The sequence below is a fragment of the Chaetodon trifascialis genome, chromosome 21, assembly GCF_039877785.1.
Source record: "Chaetodon trifascialis isolate fChaTrf1 chromosome 21, fChaTrf1.hap1, whole genome shotgun sequence".
NCBI lineage: Eukaryota > Metazoa > Chordata > Actinopteri > Chaetodontiformes > Chaetodontidae > Chaetodon > Chaetodon trifascialis.
In genome coordinates, this window is record NC_092076.1 from 1,119,740 (window position 1) to 1,137,902 (window position 18,163).

The window sequence follows — 18,163 nt, forward strand, 5'->3', positions numbered from 1 at the left end:
GACAGAGAGAGAAAGAGATGGAGAAACAGGTGGAGTCTGCTGTCGTCATGGCAACCCACCGTTTCCCATATAAGGCAACTGTGTGATATCATATGGTTGGCACTGCCTGGGCTTCGGAAGGAGGCACACGCTGTACCGAGAGGACGAGCGACAAGAGGAGAGACGGCGAAGGAAGGAGGGAGGGTTTTTTATCGTTCATGTCAGCAGGGATGAGGGGCGAGAGACACTGACAGACGGAGCGGGAGAGAGAGAGAGAGAGAGAGGTTAGGACAGGAGGAGGAGGAGGGGCGGCAAGAGACGCTAACCGCCTCTTAGGCGCTACTACGGGTACCAGCGAGGGGGACTGTGGCGGATCCTCAGGGCGCGGGAAAGACTCAGAGCCGCAGTGGAAAAAAATGGAGAGGGGGGAGGAGGAAGAGGGAGGCGTGCGGAGCGGGAGGATGCGCCAGGCGGCCGACCTGCTCCTTAAGTAGCAACGGTAACTCTCTCTAACCCCGCGCTTGCTTTCTCAGCTGAGATGTCTCCTCTGTGGCGACTGTGACGCTTCTGCTGCTGCGTAAACGATGATGATGATGAAGTACAGCAGTGTGTGTGTGTGTGTGTGTCTGTGTGTGTCTGTGTGTGTGTGTGTGTCCTCTTAATGCATGTGGATGCGTGTGTGTATGTGTGTAGTCCAAGTGATGTGAAGACAGGCGGACCTGGCGAGCACACACCTCATCTCCTGCTTCCTTCGCCCTCAGTGTGAGGAAGTGTGTGTGTGTGTGTGTGTGTTTGAGGGGAGGGTCCATTCGCTCCGTGCAGGCAGGTGTCAACCAGGTGTGTCTGTGCTGCCGCAGTGATGTGTGTGAACGTGTGCGCAGCAGAAGAAAAATGTGTGTTTGTAAGCACAAACACAAGTGTGTGTTAGCGTACGAGTGAGTGCACATGTGTCTGTGTGTGTGTTTGGGCTGAGAGGAAGGAAGGCGGACTGTGGGGGGGGGGGTAAAAATGGCTACTTGGCATGCAGGTCAGGCTCGCCTGTCTCTCTGCTCGTCCCTCTCTCGCTGTTTCTCCGTCTTTGCCGTCTCTGTCTCTGAGCGTACGAGCGCTTTGGGATTTGAGCTCAAGTGATTGAGAAATATTGCAGCAGTAATCACTGAGTCACGGCGCGTCGGGGGCCTGTTTGTGTTGGATGAGACAGGTTTTATGTTCCAAAAGATGTCCGCTTGTTGGTGCATTAAATTATTTGCGGAGTGACTTGGTGGTAGATTTTTAGCCGCGCCGGTTTAAGGCGAACAAGCGAAGCGGGCGGTGATTACGCGGCATGGCGGCGAGCCGATGCTCAGATGTGTTAGGGATTATAACACAATGGGTGCTTGACTTGACAATTATCAGCTATTAGCTTCTGTCACAGTGACGGTGACGAGCACCTGCGAGAGCGGCGATAACATTAACGCCTGCTTCCAGGTGTCAGCTCGTAATTATGAAGCCACCACATGGAAGTGCTTCAAAGTCGACAGCATGAAGTCAGCTGGAGGTTTGGAGGTTGTTGGCTCTAAATCTTCTGAAATGATCCTTGAACACGTGAGAGATGAACGTCAGAAGCTGACAGAATGTGGACGTTGGAGGTGATGATGTTTGTTTATTAATCTCACAAACATACGGAGTCCAGCTGCAGACAGACGGGCTGTAAAATGTTAGCGTTTAATAGAAGAGGGATAACTTTATTGTCCACCAGGGTGGGAGACTGTCCTCAGCCCATCAGGCACTTTACAGCACGCTGCACGTGTGAAACAACACTGACAGGAATAATGTAAGAGATGAGCTACAGTCAGTCAGTTTCTCTGTGCCATGAACGTCTTCTATGTGTCTTCGTCTCTGTCTCCAGAGGAACCTCCTGCAGAACGAGCCGTGTGAAGGTTCCTCTGTTCCCAAAGAGCCATTTGCTTCCTCTGATTAATTAACGAGCAGCTGATGGCTCTCTTCAGTTTGCTCCTGTTTACTCCTCAGACTTCTGCACGAGACTGCAGTGACGTGATCCAACAGGAGAGGCGTCTCAGATGTTTCAGCTGGAGCAGCAAATACAGATGTGGCAACGTTAGCAGAGAAGAAGTGGGCTGTTAGCAGGGTTTGATCTTCAGCTCTGAGCGGTCACATGGTTCAAAGGCCTCCTCCTCAGTCACAGCAGCGTCATACGAGAGGCTGGCAGAGGCCACGTCTGCTGCAGATTTACACAAACCATAAAATATTCATGGTTCACTTTTGTGAATAAGACACAGGAGAAGAAGGCATCAAGATGGCGGCACATGCCTCATGTGACTATCAGAGAAGAAACTGTCTGACAGCGTTTGTAAGGTTCATCTTCCTCTCTGAACTTTAAACCCTCTGAGATTGATCCTTTCTTTCTGTCAGTGAAAGAAATTCAGGAAGTCTGAACCAGAATCAATCATCAGTAATCAAACTGTGCTTCCTGAAGCGTCTCTGAGTCCATGTGTTCATCTCCTTCATCCAGTCATGTGTTCACAAAGTGGTGAACCTTCCCTTCTCAAAAACAATGGTCTCAGATTTGAAGCCTTCAATGATCTGAATCAATTCAATTCAACTTAAACACTTTATTATTGTGTTATCAGCTGATGTGGTTTTATCTGTCAGCCTCTGATCTGCACAGCATGAGACAGAGAGTCTGCTGTGGAGGCAGAATCTGTCTTTAAAGGTTTCAGCCTGATCGTTTAGTTTGGTCTGACTGCAGCTGACGGAGGTTTGGTGGCCTGGGATCAGCTTGTCCTGGTTTGGTCACTGGACTCAGAGGCCTGCAAAGCGCATAGCTCTGAATCTGGGTCACGGCAGCCCACAGGCCTGATGGTCTCCTTCCCAAAGCCGCTCCTCGCTCTGTAATCACGAAGAAAGTGAGACGGCTTTCAGAAGTTGCAACTGAGATTTCGGGCGAGAGCAGAGAAAATATTTGGGATGCAGGCAGCTCCCAGAACAGCTGCTCAAACATGAATTAAGTTCCACCTACACCTGAGTTTAATTATTAAGGGAGCTGGTTTTCTCAGGCGCTCTCGCAGCATATGTGATGGAGTTTAGACGCTCAGACTGCGTTAACACCTGCGCTCTGGATGCTTTTAAGTTACTCAGAGGTGGAACTTAGTGTTTGCATTAACGCAGCTGCAGCGTCAAATCTGCGCTCACTTTCCCTCAAACTGGGGCAAATGGTTTGTTGTGACAGTTATCTGAGGATGTTTGGCCTGTGATGACGCTGGGAGCAGTTAGAGCCGACGTCCTCTCTGTTTGCAGGTTCAGAGGTGGATTATCCCCTGTGGATGTGATGAGAGTCGTTTTAATGACGCAGTCTGTCGCTGTCAAAACACGAAGCCGTGATGCTCCTCCAGTCCGAACCTCAGCGATGAGCCCTCGACGGTGCTTCACTGGATGTGACATGACTCTCAGCTCAAAGCCTATTGGCTGTGATGAGGTCTGTACAGCGTTTGACTGAACCTCCAACAGACGCCTGCATTGATCCAAATATTAATGACATCATTTCAGTTCACCGACATTCAGAACCCCTGATCAGACACAGCTGGTCTCAAATGCAGAAATCACTCGAGTCAAAGCGGACGTCACAAATCCCGTCAGAGCAGCCAGCTCCCATCATCCCCTCCTCGTCCAGAAGCTCGTTCTGAGCCGTCTGTGTGATGAATTGATGGCTGTTGAACTTCACCAATACAGACTGTTTTTAGTGACAAACACCAGGCTGGTTCTGTGTTTCAGCTTCGCGCCTCTTGAACGAGATGATGAAGTGATTATTTGACATGCAGTAACGAGTGTTTACGTCTGCTGGTCATGAACCTTTAACCACAGCATCAGTACGATAGTGCACTCTCTTCTTACTGCGCAAACATGGACAGAAGACTGAGACTGAATCTGAATGTTTGCCCTTTTGGAGAACAGCTGCTAGCAGCTAGCAGTGTGGCTAAGCACTGGATGAATCGCCATAAGTTTAGCACAGACGTCGGTGCCCCTGCAGGACGAGTTGTCAGAGGTTTGCTCGTCTCTTTGCCTCTTAGTTAGCGCCATCATTTGGTCAAAATTTTAGTTCTCCAGTAAGTTTATGACTGAACAGCTTGCTTATTCCCATTAGCCTCAGGTGTACTTTGTGTGCATTTGGGTGGATATTAGCTAACATTAGCATGCTAACAAGCTAGGCTAGGACAGTAAACATTGTACTTGCTTAGCATCAGCTTGACGTTGTGAGCATGTTAGCATGTTACTCAGAGGAAGGCTGTGCGCATCTCTGTGCTGCTAGCATGGCTGCAGACTTTAACTCTGCTCTGTGGCTACAGTTAGCTCAGCAGAGCAGAGCAGGGAAATATCTTACAATGATCATTAAACATTCACAGGATGTTCTGCTAAATAACAGATACACTGGAGTGAAAACAGCCTCCTCGACAGAAGAAACGAAGCTAAATACCTGAAAACAGAGTCGCTGTAGAGTCTAAAACAAGCCCAATGTCCTCTCTCCTGGAGGACAGCCGTCCATTCTGTCTCTTTTCTACCTTCCTCTCTGGTGTCAGGACTTTCAGAGACTCTGAACTGAGGAATGCTCAGACCTCATGTTTAGATGCATTTTCAGAGCAGCTGAAGTTGTTTAGGAAATAGTTGAAGTGTTTTAGGCTTTTACTCAGACGGCCTCCATTCATGCCGGTCGTAACCAAAACCTGAAAGTTCAGCAGAGTCTAGGTTGTCAAAAGTATGTGGACATCAGCTGCCAGGGTCTCACAGTGTCTCTCCTGTGGGACGACTTTCATTGACATGTTGAACCTGCTCCCATTCAGCCACAAGAGCATCAGTGATCACCAGCAGTCTGGCTGGAGGTCACGATCCAGTTCGTCCCAGAGGTGTCAGATGGGGTTGAGGTTAGTGTTTTCTACACCAAACTGGGAGGTATGTGGCTTTGCAGGGCGTCTTGGAACAGAAGACCCTCTGATCCTAAAGGTCACTGTGCTGTCTGACTGATCATTCTCTCCCCTGTCGTTTAGCCAGTTTATCGTCCATAATTGATAGTTTCCGGAAATCAATGAATCTGTCAGAGGGGCTTCAGGATGCAGCTGATGACTCTGTTCAAAACGCTGGAGCAGAGCTGAGGCAGGTCACGACATAACGGAGAAAAAATGTCTGCAAACTCGCTCTGCTCAAAGTCTGAGCGGTGAAGGTGTTTCCTCTGCACGAGGAGCTCATCCAGCAGCGCTGCTCCTCCTCCTCCTCCTCCTCCTCCTCCTCCTCCTCCTGCTCCGTGCACGTTCTCCTGTTTGTCAGCATCTTATTGTGACGTATTATGAACTTTTCCCACGATACAGCAGAACCAACAATGAAGTGATCCTGATCTCCTGTTATGTGTGTGATAGATGTTCTTCCTCTGAGCCGCAGAGCTTCATTAAAAACACATCAGTGAGCCTTCATCACCATGAACACGCACACACGCGCACACACACACACACCCCCCGTCCTGCTGCCACAAACACTCACTGCAGCAGCAAATGACGATTCATCCGCCGCTGAAAATAGTCCCCACAGATGCTCTAAGATAAGACAAACAGTGGCGCAGAATAGAAATCAGCTGTGTATATGAACATTATGTAGACTATAAAAATACTGCTGCCAGTATATTTATGATAAAACTCTGTGTCATGTGTGTATTTGAAAGCACTGTTGCTCAGAAAGGACGTTGACTTTCAGAGTGTTTATCTGTTTGAGTAACGTTTGATGGAAACTACAGTCGGCAGCTGTTTGAGGAAAAGCTCATGTTTTTGCAGCCGGTGATGGGCTCGAGGCTCGAGAGCTGGGAAGGAGTGAGTGATGGACTTTAATGGGATTTGCTGACAATAAGAAGCATATAGAATACTGTCTGAATGTTGGAGGCACTTGGCAACAGAGGAATTAGAGCAGAAAGATGGCTGAGATTGAGTTTCTGCTCAGCTCTGATTGGTGAGTGGAGGGAAAGGAATCAGTCAGATGGAACCAAGAAAAACAGTCCCAGAGCAGAAGTACACAAACATGTGGAGTCGACAACGTACTCAAACCCGTTGCGTGTTTCAGCGGATGAACGTGTTAATTATTGGGCATCTTCAGCCGCTGTGTCTTGAGAGTCAGGCGGCCGTTGACCTGAACGTTGGCTTCCTCCCTGCTCCTTAATCCAGTGTCGGTGCGTTGCTTTAATCCTGCTCCTGGGTCCACGCCAGCCAACTCTGCATCGAGAGAGCGGGACGAGAGTTTCGGAGCCGCCTGGGCCGACATCATTAGTGTGTGTGAAGTCACTGTAAACATTTGATTAATTGCTGAGAAGCAATTACAAGCAATTAAAGTCCTATTATGATGGCAGTGAAGGACAACGCGAGTTAATCTGGCTATCATCACAATAATTAGCCCATCATTTACTCAACGTGCAGAAAAACAAGCGGTTTGTTCGAGCTTTGCTTCAGTCTGTGGTCACTTTAAGCGAGGCGTTCAGGAGCCGCACTAAAACACCGTCCATTAAACCTCTCCGACTTTATTGGTCTCGCTTTGTGAGTGACGGAGCTTCCTCTCGCTCCGCTTCTGTCCAGCCGTCCGTCCGGCTGCCTGATCTTTTGTCCTGTTGTGTGTTGCAGCACAGCACATGAGAACATGTCTCACACTGGATCCTTCTCCCTCTTCTGTCCTCCCCGTCTCCTTTCTGTCTCCTTTGCTCTTTGTTTCTTTCCCCAGCAACAACCAAACTACTGGAGCTTCAAGGTCAGTGCCAATACTGTGTTTGTGTTTGAGCGTAAATCTGTCCCTCAATGTGCGCTTGTCTCTAACAGGATAACTGTCCATTGTGTCTTTGTGTGCATGCTTGCCGTCTCGCCATTGCGTGTAGTGTTGGTCACATGTTGGCGCACACTTTGGTGTTTAACTCTGTTCCTGCTCGCTGTGGATGGATTGATTTGTGGCTGGCAGGAAGGAACCCTCCAGTCTCACAGAGCTAAGTCGTCCTTACAGCAGCGCTGCCACTTGCTTGTGATTGGCGCTAATCGTGGTACGGTCATTGGAGTTATCAAACAAAACAGGCCGGTTTCCTGCAGGACGAGGCCGACCCGTCCGGCGTCTGTGTGAAGGATGATGTGTGGTCTAGTCTCAGCCGGCTGGAGCTCAGATTCCCACTCCCGCTCCCAAACGTCTCTGTCTGTGTAACGCTGCCTTCATGTGCCTGGCTCACAGGTGTGGCTGCGCTCAGGCCAGTTACACCTGTCTTACTGTCTGACCAGCTGAAGGAGAGTCTGAGGTCCCAGGTGTGTTAGCGGCGCCTCTTCTCTCAGAAGGTGACATTAATGTAATCTGTACTGTATCACACCCTTTACTTTACCTCGCGACAGAGAATGTGAGAGATGGGATTAGTTGGCATGAAGTGAAAACCATGAGCCAAGTTTAAGCCCACGCTGATACAAACACATGGTTAGCCTCCAGGATTTCTGCACCACTCTGCCTCTGAACGTGTGCCCACGTTGGATTCCACCATCAAAACGAAACCTCGTCTTCAGTCAGAGGCAGAGTTTTTACCGAGCACTGGCACGGCTGAGCTGTAAACAGTGAAACGCACAAGTTAGTCTGAAAATGGAGCCATTACTGGTCATCAGTGCTGCCAGTTTGGAGCTGCGGCTGTCGGCCACCAACTGGCTTCACGTTTTCCAAACTGGGAGCTTAACTCCCATTATGTGAAGTGATGATGCAGACAGGAATAACAGAGTGAGTTCACATCAAGTCTGGACCAGATTCATTACATAAATCCAGTGTTTGTTTCTTTGGATGGAGTGTTTGACATCAGCTCCTCTGAAAGTGTGAACGTGCTGAAGTGCTGCTCAGTGACTCACAGGAGGATGCAGTTTATTAACAGGACGAGCGAAATCCTCCCAGTTACTGGAAGAGGTTTGGTTCTTTGTGCTCTGAGTATAGTGAACATGTTAAAGGCTCCGCTCACCCAAACGACAGAAACCTGCTGTCAGTGGTGTCCAGCCATGTGTCCAGTGTCTTCTGAGGCTTCGAGGGAAACAGTCCCGACATTCAGTGGTTCATGGACGAAGTGAGACACTGCGTGTGGACGGACATGCTGCTGCTGAAGTCTTCAGAAATGTCTTTGTTTTAGCACTCTGAGTGAGACGCACACATGTCTTCATAATTCAAGCGTCGACCCTTAAAGTCATAGCTGACACACAGACACGAGTTTACAGAACAATGCATGAGAGGAAAGGAAATGTTTGTGATTCAACCTGAAATTCACCTCAGTGTTTTCCTTCTCAAGCTAATGCAAAACTGGAAAGAGCAACGAAAGGCCGATTAGTTCAGCTCAGTGTGAACGGACCCTTCTGACCCCCGCGTCAGTGCGCCCTGAGGGGGGTCGTTCTGTGCTAAGCTAAGCGCTCACTGCAGCTCACAGCGTCTAAGGCGTAAAATGAGGTGAAGCCGTGGACGGCTCTTTGCATACCTGCTGCTGATCCAGCAAATAAAACTCTGCCCAAGGATTTCCTCAGACGGAACAACAGAGAAGCTGCTGAAATGAATGAAATCGAAATGTTTTATAGATATTTTACAGTGCGAGCTGTTGAAGTTCTTCATTTTTCTTACTGTCAGCGAACAATGAGCCGATCCTGCTCACAGGAGTACTGTGTGTATTTGTACCTCACAGCTCCACCGTCGCCCTTGAAACTTTTATAGTCCCATTAATGAGCCACGCTGTTGATGCAGTGTTCATTACCCTGAACACGCTCACTGTCCTTTATATATAGCGCCGACGCTCACACGGGTCACAGCTTCACCAGCGAGGAAGATGAGCGTTTAAACAACAGCCCCAGTAAAAGTAAAGAGGAGGAAGAGGAAAACACCGTATGACCCACCTGAATGAATACAGATCCACGTCAATAAAGCACAGTGAATAAAATAAGTTGAAATACAGCAGCTACAGCACGCAGAGTGTGAAGCAGTCCCTGAATGCATCGTATCAGCCGACTCAGCAAATCACTGAGTCTTATTAAGGACAATCAAACTGTTTTGTTTTTTTTTGAAGATATACATGTTTGGAGCAACAAATGAGCTCAGAGTTGGGAAGTATTGAGAGATTTCAGCAGTTAATTTCAGAATAAAAGCAGCTTTAATCCTGAAACACTGACAGGACGTAATGCCAGGATCAGATCAGAGGCGTCTCTTTCATTCATCATGTGAATTATGTGACATATCTTCGCCTGCTGTCGTCACGCAGCAGCAGCAGCCTCCTCTTCGCTCCCCTCGTCTTTCAGCTCGTGACAAACACACACGATGGTTGTTTTTGTTTTTTTTTTCACTCTGCCCTGTTTGTTGCTGGTCTGCAGCTCATTCAGGATTGGTTATCGCTCCCCTTCCTCTCGGGGAGTCGGGGGAGTCTCGTCTCCTCTTCTGATGCAACAGAAGCCCCTGCAGCAGCGCGCTGCTGTGTGTGTGTGTGTGTGCATGCGTGTGTGTGTGTGTGTGTGTGTGTGTGTGTGTGTGTGTGTGTGCGTGTGCATGTGTGTGTTTAAAAGTCCACCACTGCTCCCCTTTGATGTTTCATTGCTTTTCCAGCTCACTAAATGCACACACAAGCACAGGCGACGCTCCCACAGCTTCATAGATTAGCAAACAGTTATGGTAGACACACACACACACACACACACACACACACACACACACACACACACACACACACACACGCGCGCACACACACACACACACAGTGGTCATGGAAACTGTCATGCATGTTTGTGTGTGTGCATATGTTAAACACACATGTGAAGACTCCTCACGTGTCCTCCTCATCCTCCAGCGTGGCGTGCAGAGACGATTGTGGCCTCAGACACCAGCCTGCTGCTCAGAGCTGCACCATTCGCTGCTTTCACAGCTCTCAGCCTTACTGACACAAATATTAACGCTCCTTTTTGAGCCTCCTGTGCTCCTGTCCTTCTGTGTGGAGTGGCCAAAGTGATCACAGCCCACCGCCTCCCCTGCTCTCTGAATGTAAAGGAAGGAGATGAATCTTCACGGAGACGACTCCTGGTGGATTCTTCTTCTGCTTGTTAAAGTAACCGTAGACACAAAACAGAGGGAGTAGTCGATTCAAAGAAGTGTCACTCCTGCGTCCTCAGAACGTTGATTTTACCTGAGCGAAGCCCATCTTCACGGACAGATTGACCATTTCCTGCAAGTCTGAGATCAGAAGTTTGAAAAGGCGAAAACCGCTGTGCTTCATTAATTTTTCTGGAGATAAGGAGTCAATCATTTCACCATCTCCAGATCATTTTAGGACATCTTAAGGTCGTCCACGTAGCTTTCAGCCATGGACATTTCAACCTGTCCGTCCCTTCACTTGTCATATACACCTGCGAAGACCGTTTGCACCGGAGAGGCTCGCCATCGATCGAGTGATGAATCCTTTTGAGGAGATGATGCGATTCGTCGTGTTTTAGCATCATGACTGTCGGTGAGTGAGGAGGTGTTGGAGGGATGAAGAGGAGAGTCATCTGCAAACATCCACCAAGACAAACGTGTCTGTATTTGACATTTTTTTTAAAGATTTGTGTCGTGTCAGGGATTCTGGAGCTCATCACAGTCTCAAGTGTCTGATGTACAGGATGTAAGCGAGGCTTTTTCTGTGCCGGGGGGCGTCCCCAGACCAGACCAGCCATATTTGTCCCAGCGAGCTAGCTCAAGTCTAACCCATTCAGACAGATGCTTTTGTTGCCCTCGTGCTGTTCGGCTGTTGATAGGATCCTCGGTGGAAAATGGCTATTCCCCGATCTGACTCAGAGAATGGCGGGAGTGTTTTCCACCGCTAAAAGGCTTAGAGTCCGGCTGCTGCAGCGTTCCCCGACTGGCACTGCGCTGAGGCACGTGGCCAGAGTCACTTATTGACACTTCGCCACCATCTGCCAAGACTGCGAGGCTCGCTTAGGCTGCACGATGGTGCGGCTGAACGGGGGAGAAAGCAGTAACAGGATGAGACGTTCCCTCTAGATCTTAAGTGAAAGACATTTATCTGTCTCTGTAGGGACGGACGCCGCAGACTGGGACGCCTGCACGGCTCAGATCCAGCCTGCAGACGTCAAGGTCAAAGCCGGACTCCATCACTGCACAGAGAGCAGAGAGGCTCTGATCGACACCCCCCCCCCCTTTCAGCGGGGAATATCCGGGCAGGGACGTGAATGAGAGGCTGCCCCCTCTCACTTAAAAACAAGTGCCCTTGAGCAAGGCAATTAACCCCCAGCTGCTCCGTGGGAAAGTCTGTGGACCGTAGCGGGCCAATCACAAGTGAAGGTGTCATGTACCCCCCCCCCCCCCCGGCTGGAGTCTTACAGACGTGCAGTTAGCTGCTCAGTTCATGTGATTTCACCAGCACACGTCATCTGTGGACTCTCAGGGACTCTCAGGCTCTCGGTGGGAAGGAATGTCACGGTATGCAGCGGCGATGCCCGTGAAATCTCACAGTTGGGGGGTGTGGCAGCTGTGCGGGGGGGGGCATGGTACAGCCGTGAACAGCTGCCTGGTCCATCACGACCCTGCGTGCTAGCTGGTGGGAAATGTCGGTCTGACCGACGGTCTGTGCTTGAAAGGTGGAGCCCTGACCTCAGCTCAGGCTCCATCTGCTGTTCAGGCTCTGAAGCAGCATGAAGAGCTGCAGATGGACGTGAACACAATCCTCTGACGAGCTCAGACGTCCCAGCGTGGAGCAGAGCAGCTGATGGAGCTGAAGAGTGACCTCTCTTCAGGCTTGGCAAGATGCTGCCAGTGGAGGAGAGGCTCAGCGGCACCGAGAGGAGAAGGTATTTCACAGAAAGCTGCTTCTCTTCACGTCAGATCGTTGGGTATTTGGCATGAATCACAGAAAAGTGTTGCTCTGTGGCCTCAGCGTGTGGTCCAGGCTGGATGTGGACCATTATTGAATAGTTCTGGTGGTCTCTTTCCACATTAACCCTGCTGGTTTGGTGACGTTGTCTTAGCTTCCCTCCTTTCTGGGCTCTCTCTCTGGAGTGTAAGATCTCCAGAAAGACAGAAAAGACAGGACAGTGTAAGGCTGACAAATGGACTGAGGACGGTTTTCTACATAAAAGCTCATTAATGGAAAGTTGACAGTTTCATTTCTGCGCATCGCAGAGGAAGAGGAGGGCGGAACGAGTGGAATTATACACCTCATTTCATCGTCTTCTCTCACTGACTCCAATTCACTTCCAGGCTGCTGAAAACCATGCAGTGCACTTTTTTCTTTTTTATCACACGTCTTGCACGACTGTTCCTCCCTCATGAAATTCATAGAGTCCGTCATGCAGGAACCTGAAAAGAGACGTCCTCAATCCTTCACACTGATGGTGCTTTAAGCACGTTCTGCAGCAGCTGCTTCAGCTTCAGAGGCCTTTGTGCTGTCTGTTGTATGGAAGGACGAGTGTGTGAGTTACTGTCCAAACCCCCTGCAGTCCACACTCCGTCCTACACTTAGTTTGTCTCTGTCAGCCTCTGGACGTCCTGCCTGTTTTCTTACTCTCTGAGTTTATCGAGTCCTTGTCGAGCCCTGTTGCTAACCTGTCAGGACTTCCATTTCCAGCTAATTGGAGCTAACAGCTAAAGATGCTTACAGACTGTCTGCAGCTGACTGCTTCATTGCTGACTGCTGTCAAGACAAAGACTTCATGGACACACACAGTACATGATATGCTAACTTAGCGGTTTGTTAGCATGCCAGGAATGTGTGTGTGTGTGTGTGTGTGTGTGTGTGTGTGTGTGTTTTGTTTTTGTTCAGCAGTGTAGAAAAGCTTCATGGTGGAGTAACAGAAGATCGGATGAGTTTCTTGTCAAATCTACATTAATTTGGATGTTTACTGTTGGAAAATACACCAGGACAAACACAAAGCTCAGATTCACGTTGGGCTGCAGATCATCAAGGTTTTCATTTAAGGCCATGTCCTCGAATCTCTTCAGTTATTTGACCAACAGCCCAAAAACCAAAGATTTTCACTTTACAGTCTTACACGACAAAGAAAAGCATCAAATGTTCACATTTAAGAGGCTGAAAGCTGCAAATGTGAAACACTTTCTCCTCGGTTTGTGCTTCGTTGGTTGTTGGTCGATGGTTTGAAGCTTTGTGAGTGGTGACGAGCTGCATTGCTGACAGTGATGATGGAGGTTTTCCTCAGTGTTTCCTTCAGGACTTCCACATATTCTGTTTGATGCTGCGTTTGTGCATCAGAAAACATGTTTCATCAGGCAGATGAAACAGAAGATGAGGCGAGGAGAGATTCTGCCATTAATCTGCTGAATGTAAACGTACAAACTTCCATCGTTTAGTCCTCCGTGAGGCCTGTGTAAGGACGGCTCTGTCCTTTGAGTCTTGATTGGTTTTATTTCCATGTTTGATTCAGCATCATCAGCCCTCTCAGACCTTGTTTTTCCGCCTCTCTTGAGGTTGAGCTATTGCTCAAATCAATTTCATTTACACTTCAGTCAAGAAAATGTGCCGCGTATTCACACCGCGCTCCGTGAAATGTAAGAATTCATCACTGAACGAGTGTGATTGTGCTGATTCTTGTCAACCATCTCCTGTAATGACTTATCACTGCAGCCCGAGCGGCTTCGATGTGACAGCTGCAGTGAGCGTCTCATGGCGAATGAGGCTGAGCGGAGATCCCGTGGGAGGACGTGTGGACTGTTTCCGCGTTAGCCGAGCCTGCGTCCTTTGTTTCCACCTGAAGAAATGAAGCTCTGCGGCAAACCCACCAGAAGACGGGACGAGTTAGAGGAAAGTTGGAGGACGTGTCATGTGTCCATCTTTGGTTTGCCTCCTCTGTTTGTCCGCTCGGCGTTTCGTCTCTCCCGTGCACATCAGCTCCGGCACGCTCTCTTCTAACCTCTATCCGTCTCCTCTTCACGCTTCACTAAACACAAACTTTATAATTCCCCGCTGCTGCGCTCTTTCTCTTCGCTCGCTCGGCTGTGTGGTTGAAGGCAGGAGGTGTGCGGCGTCTGGCTGACAGGCGCACGCCGACACCGTAAATCTCCAAACATATGAGAGGCAGCACACATAATCTGTCAGGCTGTTTGAATGTTTGGAGACGAGTGTGGCTGCTCGTGTTGCTTTCAGCATTTTAAAGACTCTCAAACATTATTAATGTAGAAGCAGCAAAGCCCTGAGAGCTAATTCAGCACAACAGATTGTAAGTGTGTTCATGTGTGTGTGTGCGCGTGCTGCTTATTATGTTATGTCTTTTGACACGATTAGTGTTTCCTGCATGTTTGCGCACAGATGCATGGCTGAGTGTCATGCCTGCGTGCTCTCAGCTCGCCGTAGCCTCCGGACATCATACGGCACCCACACGACGAGGACGGAGCGGCGAGCACAGATGCAGGAGGCGATGGGAGCTGCTCCCTGCTGCACTGTGGGAGCTCATTACTGTATCCTGTGGGCTGGAAAATGTCTGTCAGTGAGGATTCATTAAAAGCCAACCTGCTGCAGCAGCTCCTGGTCGCGCTGTAATGAGAGGTCCTTCACAATTTGAGCTCGCCGGCGGCTCAGATTGGACAGGTGAAATATCAGCAGTGATCTGCATCGCAGGCAGAGGCTGCGGCGATGGAGTTCAGCTCTGTCGCTGTCATTAGCATAACAATGCTCACGTTGGCTCAGTGCTTTACGGAGCGTTGTCGGCTCGGGGCCGGCGTCCTGCAGAATAACATCCGTTTGTTTCATCTTTGTTCAGAAACTCTTCACTCTGCTGCTGCGTGCTCAGTCTTCATTGTTGCCTCCACACTCGGCTCTCTCTGAAAACTTCATTGAAGCGTTGTTTGGCGGTTGTTGTGCGTCATCGTTAATGCAGGTGGACGGCGGCGTGCTGGGCCGTGACGCCGGCCGCGGTGGCGCTGCTGCTCCGTCTCAGACGCTTGGTTTTATCTTCAGGAAGCAGGTTGGTTTGTGTTGAGCCTCTGCTGGTGGAGGAGGATGTAAAGGCTGCTTTGTCTGAGGTAAACTGTTCATTTGTCTGAGCGCCAAACGCTTTCACTCGCTGTTCTGTGTCTTCGCATTGATTTCCTGAGGCCATTTTGTTTTTCTTTTGTTGGCGTGTTCCACATTTTTTTGGTGTCAACTCATTGATTACTGTACACAAAGGTCTCAGCGTCATCTGCTCTGTCTGTCTTTATGTCTGCACTCTGCTGTTTTCTCTCCAAACTTCTTATCTGCTGTGTTGCAGACTCGCACGCCTCGTGTGACTCGACTCAGCCCGACGCAGCCGGCTCTCGCTGACCAGGCCAGCAGGGTGTCCTTTGCGTCAGCTGAAAATCTGGAGACCATGTCGGAGCCTGATATCCCCATCGGCTTTAACCGGATGAACCGGCTTCGCCAGAGCCTGCCGCTGGCCCGCTCGTCCAGCCAGGCCAAGCTGCGAGCGCCAGGTCAGACCGCCGTCTTTAAGACAGACCGCACCGAGACACCGCAGAGGACAATCTGTCCCTCAGCTGCAGCAGAGCTCACTTCAACACTTCACAGTCTGCACAGAGTTAGAAGCACAGCTTTCAGTTTGCTCACTTAAGTTGAATATAGTCACATGGACATGTGCACGAGCGGCGCCCGGGGGTGTCGGGTTCACTTCATTCAGCCATTAACCAGGAAGTGACCAGTTAATGTTGGTCTGCATCTCCCAGTCAGTCCAGTCCTGGAACATCTCAGTGTCCTGGACAAACAGGAGGAATCCAGCTGAAGTATTATCTGTGTTTGTGGAGCCGTGTTTCTCAGGCGTCTGTGAAAGTGACTAATGGGGACAGCGTTTTTTGAAATTGGTCCAGTATCGAACGAGGTGGCTCAGCCGGCAGCTGTAATCCCTCTGCTGTTTGCAGCGTCTGTACGTCCAAAAAAGGTGGTTTCTGCGTCTGACGGGCTCAGACTGAGCTAACATCAGCGTCAGAGCCGCTAACGTCCTCGTCACTGTCCACAGTCCATTTTATTTCAGACACACTACATTATGCTAGCAGAGAGGATGAGGATGAGTGCAAATTAGCAAGCATGCTAACACAAGAGGAAAGAAAAGATGGAGACCAGCATTATCAATGTGATGTTAGCGTTGAGCTCCAGCGCCACTGTGCTCACAGAGCTGCTTTGTCTTTGAAGAGCTGCGTCGTTGCTGACTTTGACCGACACTCTGGACGCTTCAGTCTGACTCACCTGCACAGCAGCCGCCGTACACGTCAGGTTTCACACACTTTACCTGAAAGACTCACACCTCAGTGCCTCTGCTGCCGCCTGATGTGACGGAGGAAGAGGCGGCAGCGTCGTTTGACACAGCTTCCTGCTCATTCATCCTCCTCCTCTATCACTCATCTCTATTTCCACTCGCAGACCTCGTCTCCTTTGTGAGACGAGGCCAAGTGTATAACAGCTGCCATGTTGTTTCTCGGAGTACAATGACGCGGTGAAACAAAAGCTCGAGGACTTGACCGATAACGTTCAGCGTTTGGAGTCGCCGCCTCCTCGGCTGATGAGTCAATCCATCCCGTTCAGAGGTCACCGATCCCTCGCTCTGCCTGTCCCATCTCAGCCGTGGTGACTGTGGACTCCTCCAGTCTGTGACGATGTTGCTTTGATTGACAAGCTGAGAGCCAATCACTGTCCATGCGTGTAAACGATCAGTCTTGTTTTTGACAAGCAGCAATAAACAAGATGCATTAGTCGTCTGTGAATCACTTATTTGAGTGGACTGAAGGCGTCGAGTGTTAGTGAACCTGATCCGACCTGAGCGTCGAGGCGGCCGGCGTCCTGCCTGTAGGAACGTAAACAGAGCCGTCTCACGCTGCGCGCTGCCTGTCCTCTTTGATTAATGGTTTAGGCGAGAAGCAAAATCATCTCCTCCTTCAATGCGTCCATCTCGCATATTAGGAGGAGGATGATGCATTTGCAGGAGCCAGAAAATGTGGGACAAAGTGCATCCAGTGATGGATTGGACTTGTTGACGGAGCATCTGTTTCGAACTGCCTGCAGATTGTTGAAGGTGTATTCATGAACAAACAGTCATTTTATGGCGAGACGCATCATGAAGCCACACAGAAAGCTGGAAACAGCTTTTCTTAATGGAGGGTTTTTAAGCACCGTGTGTCACATTTTGTTTGGTGTTCAAACTGTTGAATAACATTTTTGACTGAGGTGATTTTCCCTCTGTGTGCTCCACGTTAGCTGACACACAGCTGAGAACCTTCAGTCGCTCACGGTGCTTTGCAGCTTCCAGGTGGATGATAATTGTGTGTGGTTTCATGGGACTTCACTGGTTCAGGTGTGAAGCACATCATGGCCCAGAGGAGAGTCAGTGCTCTCAGGATTTGATGTTATTATGCAGAAGTCACAGGAAATATTTACTCTGATATTTCTCACGTCACATACTAACAAACTCATTAGCAGCTGTGAACTCCTCAGGTGTGTTCAGCATCAGTACGACAGCAGACACACAAACGAGCATTTTGAGGTGAAAATCTTCCTCCGCTCTCTGTTTTCATCCCTGACTCTACACTCCATCACCCCTCTTCAACCATTGCGGGTCTCCCTCATTGCTCCTCCCCATCCATAAATGCAGGGATCTTGTTCCTCCAGCTTGGGGAGGAGACTCGCCGGGTGCACCTGACCCACGAGCTGACCAGCCTGGACACCCTGAGGGCCCTCATCGTGCACATGTTCCCCCAGAGGCTCACCATGGCCATGCTCAGGTACGCCTGCACCTCATGAAGCTGTGTGTGTAAATATATGTATGTGCACACGTCACTGAGCTGTCTGCAAGCCCACTGATTGGCCGAGATGTTTCCTGAACATCTGCAGTGCTACACAGTCGTTCAAGGGCCGTTCTGTCTCTGTATGAAAGGTACTATACAAATAAAGATTAGCATTATTATTATTATTATTATTATTAGTAGTAGTAGTAGTAGTAGTAGTAGTAGTACTACACTGCAGGATTTGTCAGTCAGTCACCAGGTGAGCGGTCAGAGTGACACACTGCAGTTTCCTCCTCAGACACTTGAATAAATGGGTTTTGTAAGCAGATGGAGGATGAAAGCAGCAGGGAGTGAAACAGAAATCAATGAAGCCAAAGGAAGTGAGAAATAACCGCCGTCAGGCCACAAGAGGCCATCATAAAATCTGATCTGA

The 18,163-nt window shown here is 49.5% G+C and overlaps 1 protein-coding gene across 9 annotated transcripts in view; it reads left to right on the top strand.

Annotated features, from left to right (window-relative positions):
• Positions 1–18,163, top strand: part of srcin1b (SRC kinase signaling inhibitor 1b) — a 71,835-nt gene that overhangs the window by 31,484 nt on the left and 22,188 nt on the right. For 8 of the 9 annotated variants that reach the window (XM_070989951.1, XM_070989956.1, XM_070989950.1 and 5 more), the window contains exons 3-5: positions 6,724–6,750; positions 15,231–15,432; positions 17,598–17,727. In XM_070989951.1, the coding sequence (XP_070846052.1) occupies positions 6,724–6,750; positions 15,231–15,432; positions 17,598–17,727 (359 nt within the window). Of the gene's footprint in view, positions 1–125; positions 479–6,723; positions 6,751–15,230; positions 15,433–17,597; positions 17,728–18,163 lie in introns of those variants that run through there. The other variant, XM_070989959.1, reaches the window with a different exon arrangement.